The sequence below is a fragment of the Leptosomus discolor genome, chromosome 2, assembly GCF_034619465.1.
Source record: "Leptosomus discolor isolate bLepDis1 chromosome 2, bLepDis1.hap2, whole genome shotgun sequence".
NCBI lineage: Eukaryota > Metazoa > Chordata > Aves > Leptosomiformes > Leptosomidae > Leptosomus > Leptosomus discolor.
This window is the reverse complement of record NC_141392.1, coordinates 5,687,332-5,699,939: the sequence shown is the minus strand read 5'-3', so window position 1 is coordinate 5,699,939 and position 12,608 is coordinate 5,687,332. Positions and strand designations below refer to the sequence as shown.

At 48.6% G+C, this 12,608-nt stretch overlaps 1 protein-coding gene across 2 annotated transcripts in view; it reads left to right on the top strand.

Moving 5' to 3' along the window:
• Positions 1–11,268, top strand: part of TTC7A (tetratricopeptide repeat domain 7A) — a 171,858-nt gene extending 160,590 nt beyond the window's left edge. For both annotated transcript variants that reach the window (XM_086460563.1, XM_086460562.1), the window contains one exon: positions 11,047–11,268. In XM_086460563.1, the coding sequence (XP_086316689.1) occupies positions 11,047–11,268 (222 nt within the window). The remainder of the gene's footprint in view (positions 1–11,046) is intronic.
• The last annotated feature ends 1,340 nt before the right edge of the window (positions 11,269–12,608 follow it).

Sequence of the window (12,608 nt, the reverse complement as noted above, 5' to 3'; positions counted from 1 at the left end):
CGTATTCTTCCCAAGACATTGATCTTCCTTACTTTTTTCTCCATCCCTGCTCTGTTGGAGGTCAGTTCCCTCTCTGAAAAGCACCAGCGAAGAGAGAGAGCAAGCAAGCATACATTGAAACAAAGAAAAGCACAGCAGCAGAGCAGCCGTCTTCTACCCTTCCACAACCACCCTGATCAATAGGCAACGGGGACTAGCACTGTATCCAGGCACTAAGGGCATCCACGGACCGACTGGTGGCTAACACGCTCCCACACTCTAGTAGGAAAGATCTGGGCAAAGCCAGCAGCCTGCAAACCAGGTCAAGCACTTCACCCTTTCTGCCCAAAGGAGGAATTTCCTAAAAATACATGTCCTGACATACCACTGAGCCACATGGCACAGTTGAGTGCAATCCTATTTTCAGCCTGCTCTGCAGGGTGACATAGCTCGTTACACCTCCTCCCAAAAATGGCATGTCAGCAGGACCACTTGCCTCCTGTGGGATGGTGCTCTCCGCTGGAATTCCCCGACAAAGGCTCGCGCGCTCGTCGCGCGTAAGGCGGTGGTTGCAGGAAGCGTCCCCAGTTGCGCTGAGCGTAATCAGGGCAGCTGCTTTCTGCCCGTCGGTGCCGCAGTGGTGCTCTGCGAGTTTCAGATGGTGGGTTATGGGCTGGGGAGGAGAAAGCAATCAAAATTAATCCTAATCTGACCCTAAGAGAAGCTCTTCCAATGGATGTTATGCTTGTCCGGCACATACCATTTGCAGCTCCACCAAGGAGGATAAGGGTAAAGTAACATCTGGCTTTTGGAGGTGATTGGTAGCCTCCTTCCAAACCATGGCTGGTTAGCAGATTCTGTTTTCCCAACTCCGAGGCTTATTTCAGAATCCCAGGAATGTTCCTGAGCTTCAGATATCCCAAAATAACTGCTCTAAGCTGTCCTTGGGGAAAAGCAATCCTTAGAGCAGCCTCTTAACTCAAATTTTTTGTGTTGAAGCAGCTGAGCTTGAAGGAGAGAACTTGTCTTTGCCTCTAGTCACTGGCTCTCACAGGAGAAACGAGCATTTTGGATGCTCATATTAATAAGTTTATGTGTAAGGAAGGAATTGCAAAGGCTTTGTTCTCCTTTCTGTTTGCAGCAGACACCCCCCCCCCCTCCCCCTCTGCTGTCCTCCCTGCAAATCCACTCGTTAGCTGGCAGCTTCAGTAGCCCAGCCATCGGAGCAAATCCCTGGCTGTGCGGTAGGATCACGGCTCCTGAGCACCAGTGAGGAGCTGACAGAGTTGTTTTGCAGGTTTGTTGCCTGCTCTCTTCCTCTGCTGTTGCCAGGCTTCCTTCCTCCATCCAGAGGAGACAGTGGAGCCACCACAAAGAAGGTGATAAGTGATTCTCTGACACCGAAGCCATCACTTAGACACTGTGAATGGCTGTTTCCTCTCCTGGGGGAACTGCGCATTTCCCTCATCAGCGAGAGACCAGACCTGCTGGGGTGTCTGGGGTCGTTGGAAGGAGCAAATCTCTCGCACAGCGCAGAGATTCCACTCCATTAGCAGGAGGACCGCTGCTCTGCTTCTCAGAGGTGGATTATCCCAGTTTCCAGGGAATCTGTAGCTCCCGTTTATCTGTGCCAAGCACTTGCGGTCCTCTGTTGTGGTAAGTTATTCTCCATGTCCCTGAGGTGCTCATTACCACATTATTCAGGCTCTGTTTACGTAACTTTAGAAACCAAAATAAATTCCTGAAAGACAAAACACCCCAGCTCATCTCTGATCCTTCCTCTGAAGTGTTTGTAACACCTTACAAGAGAAGAAGCCGATACGTTTCTTAAACCCCTTGAGTTCCTGGGGTGGTTCAGTCGTCTCTGGAGAATAAAACTTGCATCCAGGCCTAAAGACATTACATTGTCTTTGGTCTGATCTCTCCCTGCAGCAGATGCCTCTCCACTGAGCTCCAACCTGATCTTCCAGAAGATTACTAGCTTTAGTTATGGTTTCCCATCCACAGCCCTCGAGATGATACCACTGCAGCTCTACTAATCAGTGTTGTCCTCATGCTGTGCTTTGCTCTGGGATCAAATTAAAGCCCAGAAATTGTAGTAAAGTTGGTCTACAGCTGAATTCATAAATGGTATTTCAGAAAGCGCTCAGGGAACTGTCAGAGGGGAGGAGGAGTGGAACGACTATCCTCTTTGTCCATTTTCAAACACTTTCCACAAACAAGGAAACCAGTTATAGTTAGTTTAAATTCCACGCTATTTAGGCTGCCTGTTACCTCACCAAAGACAGGACAGAGTGATAGACTATGGGAAGAGAATATGTTATAATATGTTAGAATAACAGAATATGTTGCCCCTGGTACATAAGACACAGCTGCACAAACAGGGGTGGGAACTGGCAAGACTTCCAGGTTTTCAGCAAGATATCCTGATACACTGAGCTGGCCACAGTCACGAGAAGGAAGCATAAGTCCCATCTTGCCAAATAAATGGGAAAGATGAAAACATCCCAGCTTTCCAGTGTCACTGGAGCTTCCATTTACACTAATGTTATGTGCAGTATTTATCAAAAGCCTTTAATTATTTATCTCCTCAATGACTTTCTTCATTCATTCTCGTTTGAGCGTGTAAGAGAAAATGCTGTCTGTAATTCAGCAATATCTCTTTGTGCATGGAGGTCCGTGATTTATGAGAGATGTTATGTTAAGAGACGGTGAGGAAACATGCTCCTTGCAGAACCAGAGGCACCAGAGCAGAAGCCAGAGGCACTGGCTGGACCACAGCAGTGCATTCCTGCCCGGCTCGCTCTGTGTTTCCCAGCAGCTCAGGTGCGCTGCTGCACTCTGAGGCTCCCGCTGTAGTTGTGCGGAGGACGTCATGAACAACATGCTATCCCAGAGACTGCCAGGGGTGGAAAACTCAGCAAATGAAGATTTTTCAAATATCTCGGCTCTCCTTTCGGAAGACATCTGCTGCAAGCTACGCTGGCATGCTGCGTGCTTCTGTCAGCGGTGTCTTCGCTGCGCTCCACCCATCCTCGGAGACACGCGAAACGCAGCGCTTCCTCCGGCGATTAGTTCCGTGGGACTGAGGTTCACAGAGACCCTCGGCAGAGCTGAAGCTGTCATCTAGGAGAACCTGCGCATGGCTCGTGCATTCAGACAAGATTTACTCTGTACAGAGAGGGGAAGGTAGCACGCAGGGGAAATGTGCCCACCAGCCCCTCCTTTGTTGCAAAGCAGCGCATTAAAAACTGGGGAAAGATCCAGCGTTGGCACTGGAGGAGCCCTAAGCAGACAGAAATTCCCTGTTCAGTAGCCACAGCACACTGTGGGTGCTCAGATGAATTCAGTGTCCAAGGCTTAAGCCTAGACATTCCCCAGCTATATGCAGCAACATCTTGCTCTGTGCAACAGAACATAGGCACCTGCTTACTATCAAAATAGTGGCAGAGCTGTTTCCCCTCCTGGGGGCAACGGGGTGCTTAACTGCTGCCCAGACTTTTTAAAATATTTCCTAGAAGTTCGCATGCAGCCCCTGGGCACAAGAGAGGCAAGTTCTGAGCCGTCTTCAGCCTGAGAACACTTAAACCCAGGAATTCTGCCTCCCAAAGCTTGTCCATTGACACTGTCGCGGCTCTCTGGATTGTTCCTGAGCAATGGCAGATTATTCGGTGTGAAATGCAGTAGCAGCCAAGGAAGCACAGCAGCTGCTTTCTAGTCAAGTCCTTTAGCCAGCAGGTTACCTGCTGCTCTTCAGCATCCTTTTTTTGCATGCCTTTTCTCTTGTTGCTGATCAGTCTTGATTCTGCACATATTTCGAAATACTGGGATATATACAGGCTGAATCTCACTGATTTCAACAAGGCTTTCTGCCAGGGAGGCAGGCACAGTGCATAACAGAATTGGGACCTTAAATTATAAATTATGTATTCTAAATTAGTATTTATTATTAGTTTGGGACTGTCTCTTAGTGCATGTTTGTACAGACAACACCATGAGCTTGACTCCTAGTTGAAGCTACTGTGCACTCTACTGCAACATTGCTATGACAACTGCGAAGATCAGGGCTGGGAGAAATTTTGCCTTCCCTAGGAAAAGAGAGTGCGAAACAAATACTGCATTTAGTTAGTCTTGAACATGTGGTCGAGGCATCCTGTTCGGTTTCCTTGCTTGCTGCTTCATCTCCATGTAGGTCTCGGCAAAGGAAGAACTGTCTAGAGAATATTCAGCATGCAGCAAACAATTCTGCTTTGAATGAAGCTCAAGTGACGACAATCCAACAAGGCAGAAAAACTCCTCGTTCTCCCTAGGCTTGTATGAGCTTCCCTATGAAGAGATCAGAGCCTCCTGGTTTGAAATGCTGCCTTAGGGTTTGCTTTTTATGTCAATAAATGTTTTATCACATTTAAGCTTCAAACACGGTACCAACATCCCTGCTAACATTTGATGAACTCAAATAGAGACGGCAAGCCTGGGCAGAGGGCAATGTGCAGGACAGCAGCGCTTCCCTTCTGCAGGGGGGGCTTGTCTTGGCCTCCCGGGGCAGGGGGGGACACACCTGGGCGAGGTGGTACCTTTGCAGTTACACACAGCCTTGAAAAACACATTGACAAGCTAAGGAAGGCGATGTTGCTCTTCTCGGGTCTTCATCGCTTCTGATCTTTTCTTTCTCTTACTTTTTTCTTCTCTCCCTGCCAAAGCTGCCTTGGTGTGGTTGGTAAAGCACACCCGTGCGCCCAGGTCTGCGGTGGGCTTCAGACATCTCCGTCTGCACCCTCAGCTAGTCTGTCTCTCCTGATTCCTCCTTGCAGTCTCGTTTCTCCTCTTACCTCACACTCATCTGTAGCACAAGAAGATGCTGCAGTGAAATTTAAGCAGCAATCTGCTGCCGGGCTGCCTTTGGTGCCTGCAGCACCAGAGCTGAAATCTCCGGGTTGAACCTGCTGAGCTGAAACCCACAGGCAAGTGTGCAAGTGCGACAGATCGGGATGCAAACTCGCGGTTTTGCTTTTCCCAGCACTTGCCAGTTCCCCCGCCCCCACCCCGGTGCTGTTCCTTCGTTCTCCCTCTCCACACGCTGTGTTTTGCAGTGGCCTTGCCTGCCTTCCCTCCCTTCTCCTTCCCCTCCTCTGCTTCATCAAATGCAGCACTTCAGCGTCACTGCCTGACAGGGGATGCAGCAGCTTCGGTGGAGGAGATGGAGAGGGGGAAGGAAGAGAAGGAAAAGCTGCTCTTGACGAAAGAGGCAGCAGAAACGCTGAAAGACAAGCTTTCCTCCAGAAGTGGGTCCCAGTCGCGCTTTGGTAGGACAGCAAATGAAGATGGGGTCTCTAATTCAGTGTGTTTGGCGAGGGGACCCTGACTGCTCCGTGTATTCCTACAGTGTATTGTCAGAGAACAAAGCTCAGATGTGTAGCTCAGATTCTCCTGGACTGAATCAGCAAAATGGATGATTAGCTCCCCCACACACTGCCAGCCGCTGCGTGGCTAAGTGACAGCACAACAAAAACTCACTTCATTGCTCACAGCTTAAAAAAAATCCTGGCTCCTCAGAAATGCAAAGGTCGTGAATATAGGGGGAAAGAATCACAGAGCACTTGGGTAGCTACACGCCTGTCTTTATTCTAGGAGAATTAGAATTTCCAGGGTTAATCTTTGCCATTTTCCAAAAGGACTCTCTGATATTTCATGGTTTATGCAACAGATTTTGCTTACAACTTACTCTGATTGCTAAATAATTACAGAAGCGTATGTTGCCCTGTAGCAGTGCGGATTTTTGTGTTACATGAGACTTATCACCAAGTGCCAAATGCATCTTGAAAGGCTTTTTGTAGGCTTCTGCTGAATAAGCACACTTTGGAACAAGCACTTTTCTGCAGTGTGCCCTGGTCTTGCCAACTGCTGATTACCCTCCTACTAACCGCTAGTGACATGTCCCTGTTACAGATTGGAGTAGACAGTACGGATACCCCACTTACCTTGAAATTAATTAAATAACGCGCTAGCAGAAGCCCAACAGCAAAGTCTAATTTATTCTGGAAACTTCTTAGGGCAATAATGGGTGAAAACGCTCTGCTTAGTTGGGAAAAGCATCAGAGACAACCTCACTTTGGAATTTGAGCCTCACGCAAAGAAAGAGAGATCTTGCATGTAAAGTACTTACTAAAATCAGTTTGTAAATGGTAAACATAGGGTCTCGTCCACCTATACAGGTTCTCCAAGAATGAGATGACAGTGCAAAAAGCAGTTTTCTGGGAATGGAGTAAAATGTTTTTCTGGGCATCTCTTTCGAGTGCAAGCCCCAAAGGAAAGAACAAGTAAATCTGTGCCACCTTAGTGGAAGGAGACAAGGATGTGAAGGCTCAGGATAACTCCCTGCAGCTCATCAGGTGTTTGAACTAAACATTTGCAAAGGAAGTTTTCAGTTTCATTCCTAAAAATAAACTCCAGCTTGTACGTGAGGCTTATTTTGTAGTCTTCCATAATGTCTTTTCTGCAGTATTTTCTGGGAATTTTATGAGCTAACAAGTTTTAAGGAGGTTTTGTCAAACTCTAAGGAAGTAAAGGCACAGATCAGAAATTTCATGGCTTTCTGAAGTGGGACTTCAAGTGGGGCTTATGCTCGCTTTCTTTATTAGTGCCAATTGAAAACAACCCACTTTTTTTGCTCATCTAACTTAAATTGAAATACGGCTCTCCTCTTCTAAAACAAAAATAGCCACCCTCAAGTATCAATTACGAAGTATCACGTCACTGAAGGCAAGGGAGTCCAACCCAGTGTCACCATAGAAGTGGTTTAGGTTTTGTTTGTTTTGCAAGTGGACAAGGTCAAAAATACCTTTGAAAAAGCTTCCCGTATGCACCCTCCGTCCCCTGCAACCGAAAACAATAAATCCAGGAGTTCAGCTGCCAGCATAAGGCACCCTAAATCAGCAAACCAAATTTGCTATCTCCCCTCTGCCTCCACACACGGCTACACTCTACCAGCCTCGCTGTGCTGCAGCCCTTCACCTCAAGTGAATTTCTTCCAGTGCTTTCAGCGCCGTATTTTACAGTCTGGCTTGAAAGTGCAACCCTCATTGCTTTGCCTCTGTTTACAAGACCTGAAGTACGTCTTCAGACCTGAAGAAGAAAATGAAATTAATCTGCACAAGTTACCCTCAGACCTCCTTGAGTGAGTGAGTTGGCCTCCAAGCGCTACGCGGCTGCATTAGCACAAGCAGCCCGTGAAGTGCCAGCGTGTGGCTAGCAGAGGCCTGTGGGAGCCCTAGCCACGTGCTGCCCGCAGGAGCTCGAAAGCAAAAGGATTCCCACACGCCCTTTGGTTTGGGGTATTTTACTCTTTGTAGTAGGCTTGAGTGGAAAAAGAAGCCTCTCCTCATTGCTCCTTAGGGCCTGACTCTGCACCAACACCACTGACTAAGACCATATTTAGAGGTACTCACCCTCTTTGGGAGGAAAATAACCAGGCAAAACCAGAAGTGCCCGTGCTAGCCAGGAGGTGGCAGAGGAGTGAGGCTACCTTGTACACCGGTTTCTGTGTTAGTTTGGAAAAAATACAAATACAAACCAAGGAAAGACAGCAAAACCCAGCCCCACCCTCCATCTTGAGGAATAAGAGGATGAAACCCTTAATCACATTCCTGCTTGCATTTATACTAATTGCTCATCTTCCTGAGATCTGACTTTATGAAATTATGCATGCACACCAAGCAGATGAGTTTCCATAGAAACTCAGGAACTGAACTTTCATTAGAAAAATCTTTTAAAAAAAAATAATCTTCCAGATAAAAATGCAAATTGCCTGTCAGTGGGTGGCTTTCTGAATTTTTTTTTTTTTTTTCTTCTGCACTGTAGGCAGATTCCAGCTGGACCTACATAGCAACAACATGCAGGCATTGTTTATAGCAAGCCAGACTCCATGGGGAAATAAGAAATTCAGTAGCAAGGAGAAGCTCTCAAGTGCAAATACCTCGGGGAAACAAAAAAACTGAAGTGCTCAGTTCTGCATCTTCGTGAGGTTTGGGGATTGTGCAGCCTCCAGCTCTCAGAAAATGCTTGTGGTTTGCAAGGAGCAGGGTGGGGAGGAAGGGAGAGAGGAAACTCAAAGCAAGAAACTCTCCTGCATGCAGAATTAATGATGTTCAACCTGTCCTTTAAACATCCAGCAGCATATTTCTGCCGGTTCAGTTAAGCCTCACTGGAAAGGCTGACACCATCTGTCGGAGCTCACTGTGGGTGAAGGAGTAGGTCTCTGGGCTGGGATTTGGGAACGTTGGCAGGGCCTGGCTTGGAGAGCGGGTTGGCCACACCTCGACCTCCGCTTGGGCTGAGGCCTGAAGTCCAGCGTCTTTTGCCCACACCACGTGGAAATCCAGGCGTGGGGGCGAGAAGGGGACATGTTCCTGGTCAGAACAAGAGGGAATCAGGATGGTGGGGGAAGGGCCACGGACCTGGGCAGCCTTTGGCACTAACAGTCGTGCATGTAAGCAAGGAGGAGGCAGGAAACCTTCACCTCCTTCAGCAAATGTTTTCTCCTGTGTTTCTTCCCAAAAACACATAGCAGTTTTTCACTCATGCAGTTACACTGCGGCATCAACAGGAGGCTTTCCCCTGGCTTTGGGGGAGCCTGAGGTCACCCGTTCTGAGGGTTCACAGGTGTTTTTTCAGCTAAACTGACGTGCTCGAAAGCACTGAATACTGACAAGCAAACATTCACTGCACGTACTGGTCGGCATCAGCTTCAGCATCTCCCCTGGGGTGACGTACCCCCCCCCCCCCAGTACCTGGGCTTCGCGTACAGCCTCCTCCCAGTGCTGCAGAACGGCTGCAGGGACCTCAAGCCCAGGCGAAAGAAACGCAGCGGCTCCACCCTGGGGAGCCGTAGCGGGGAAGCCATGCCAGCCCCTGGGCCTTGACCGGCGAGGCTGCTGGGGCAGACAAGGGAGCTGGGCCGCACGAGCGGTTTACGATGAGGTGGATTTCACTGCGGCATTGTTGAGAGGCGCGAGATGTCAGCCGGGGAGGGAATTCCCCTCCTCGTTGGCGAGGGATGACAGGCAGCAGCTGCACGGGCTCGCTGGCCCCTGTGCCTCCGGGGCCAGCAGCCCTTTGGGAGCGTCGAGAGGTTTGATGCCGCGTCGTGTCAGGGTGAGGGCAGCGGTGGGTCCCCGGCCACCAGAGAGCACAATCGGCTCTGCTGGGTCAGCGCAACAGGAAGCGTTTTTAGGAAGAGTGGTTTTGTGGTTGAGGACAAACTTGAGCTGCGATAGCTCCCATCTATTCTTGGCTCAGCAGCAGATTTGCTGTGGCCACACTACTTGCCCTTTCTATGCCTCATTATCCCTGTCAAGGGGGTGACTCAAATTATAATTGCACAAATTCCTTCCAGTCTGTCATTATGTGCCTGCGGTCGTCTCCGGGCAGCTACCTCCAAAGGAACCAGCCTCTCCCATGGGGGTACCTCTGTGCCACCTGTGCTTGCTCGCAAGGGGACGGTAAGATTAGGCCCCATCGCCTTGCCGTTTCCCAACAGAGAGAGAAACCTAAAGAAAAAGCATCCCCACTGCATTTCTGAATTGCCAGGTTTGATACTGAGGTGATTGTTCAGGTCAAAGTTATGGGCAAGAAAGAGGCAATGAAACTTTTCACAATACCACCAATGCTTGATTAAATAGGTGTTTCTTAATTTTTCTCTCAGGCAAAGTAATGGGTTTCTGTATGTATTAGTACTATCACTGGCTACAGGGTCTTAGTCATTCTGATGCACCTGCGTCTAATGGCACTTTTGGAAAAGCAAACAAGACAAAGGAAAAATCTCCACTACTTCCTAAAGCACCACCGTGCTTTTATCAGGAATTTACTTGGGTTGTATCTGCGAGAGATTTCAGGTTTCTTATGCCTTTTCATATCAACTAAAGGCAATTGGACACGTTAAGCTAATGCTTTTCTTTATACAGATGCATCCACATACCACGCAGTCCCAGGAGAAGCGTGAAGTCAGGCAGTCATCTCACCTGCCGGCCTTTCCGCAGGGGAATGCAGGCAGAGGCCATGCAGAGCTTGGCAGGTGACGTGGAAGCGTTGGCTGCTTCGTCCACAGGCCACGCCTGGATGAAGCTGGTGGGACGTTCACCTTGGTGTGTGGACCTTCAGGAGGAAGCAGGAAAATGCCACTAATGCGTTATGGCCCGCGAAGCCCGTGCGGTCATCTGGGCTCGGTGTGGTTGACCGCTGCGTCATTAAAAGGGACCCTGGCTCATCAGGTGCCTTGTGGGTTCAGACACATCCCTGTGAGCCCTATAGGAAAGCATGTTCTTCCTACCATTTCTTTCATCCTCCCCCTCCTGTTCCTTCCAGATGGTAACACCCACTTGTGTCTTTTCTTACCCTAAGGACAGCTTTTTAAACAAGGTTCTTCCATCCTTCTCCTCCCCCACGCTCCTTTAGGACCTACATTGGAGTGCAGGAGGACAGAGGGCCCCGTGCTGTTCCGTGCAGCCTGCCCCTAGAAGGCTGGGAGAGGGCTGCGTCCCTCTAGCCCCATTTGTTAAGAGGGAAGATCTTTCTGTGTGGTCAGGACGTAGGAGCTGAGAGACGGCCTCAGCCTCAGCTGTGTGTTCCAGATGTGCAAGAGTTAATTTAGATACTGGGTGTCATTGAACCTGTGTCTGTTTTCCTGGGGATTAGAAGCCAGCGTGACCTACTGAAGGACAGAGGGATGCTTAAAGGGCCTGTAACCTTTCCTCTATATAGCACCAGTACACGCTCTCCCAGTAACACACAGCAGGAGCACTTGGCAGAGCTGCATCAATCTCTGCTTAAAAAAAATGACTTTCACAATTGTTTTTTTAAATTACACATCACAATCAAGAAAAAAAAAAAAAAAAAAAAAGCAGAGCTTAACACGTGATTGCTTTTCATCTCCAGAAATAGGTGGAGATCCCCTCCCGTAGGACTCCTGAGCCTGCACTCGTACATCTGCCCAGCTTGCTGGGAGCTCGGGGCGCTCCGTTTCTTCCTTTGTTTTGTGCCATTTTTAACTGCTCATCACTTCTTTGTTGACAGGGCCTGGTGCTGAGCAGACTTGGGCGGAGGGACCTGGCCCAGAAGGTCCTCAGAGATGCCATCCGTCTCCAGACCACCAGTCACAGGGCCTGGAACAGCCTTGGAGAGGTCTTGCAAGCCCAGGGGAGAAACGAAGCAGCCCTCGAATGCTTCCTCACCGCTCTGGACCTTGAATCCAGCAGTCCTGTCATCCCATTCACCATCATACCCAGGGAGCTCTGAAGCTTTGCCCCGCACCTAAGCACCTTAATTCTGTGGACAGACACCAAAACCAAACAAATAAACAAAGAAAAAGCCCAACAGAAAAGTGCCATTGTAACCTGGAACTGGGCAAAATAATGCCAGGGCAAGGCTCAGGTCTATGTGTTTAGCTGAGACAGGCCTAATTGTAGAAGAATTTGCAACAGGCAGCAATAGAGCATGCCTTTTTCTTCACAGGTGCCTGGCTAACCTCCTGTTCAAGGCTTATTCCAAAGTGTTGGTTCAAGGGGATTGTGTGTAGAAAGATCATGCTACAGCACAGCTGTTCAAAGCACTTGCACCTTTCAATTTTTGTTAGAGATAAAAACCCCAAGCCCTGAATTAAAGTGCAGACCTGCTGTAAACAGGAGTAAATGCACCAACTAACTTAACCAAGTTGTGCTTAAGCGTGTAGCTTCCTCCACACAGATCTACCAGGACAGGAATGATAATCGAATCATGTAGACATGCAGTATATGCTGGTTACAGAATTCTTTCAGCTTTTCCTGCCTTGCTGTTATATACTGCGTATGCTCACTGTATTTAGTGTGGTGCTTGCCTAGACCAATTTAAATTAAAAAGACTTTTTTAAAAAAAAAAAAAGCTGCTATTGCAGTATGAATCACAAAAGCAGAAAGACCAAAGACCAAATCAGTCCGCGCTAGGATTAACAACATATATGTATCTCCAATTACATATTTCTTGAAAAGCCTTCCATGAAGTAGCTAAATATAAACTCTGAGCTTCATTCTTGTTAATCACCTATTGCATCACTTTTAGTGAGGAATAGAGTGGTTACCAGTCCATAGTGACCGAACTCTGTGCTCTACTGCATTACCATTCCTGGCACAAAGCATTTTCATATCCATCTTTTCATGGTACAAAAGATGGCAGCAGTCTTTTAAGGGAAAGAATGCTGCAGGCAGTATGTGTATATATGAATTACTCCTTTCTTAAAACCAAATCTTTGGATTGTTTGTAGAAATCTCACGTTAGAGGTACGGAGCTGAGCCTTCAGCAGAGCGGGGTCACTTTACATATCGTATCCGATGTAACAGCGAAGAGCTCCTCATCCGCGCAGCCCCCCCACGGCTGGCACAGCTGGGGCGGGGGACGGGCTGGCGGACCCCTTGCTAAGCTGCTTGTCCTCCCCGGGGGCTCGGCAGCGAGGCAGAGCTGTACCGTGCTCTTCCACCGCACACAAAAGCCAGCCTCGTCCAGCCCAGTCCCAAGATGAAGATGATGCAGGAATGAGCTGCGGGCACTTTCCTGCTACAGAAAGCTGGGGCTCTGCACCCGTTTCTGTCCAAACAAGATTTGTG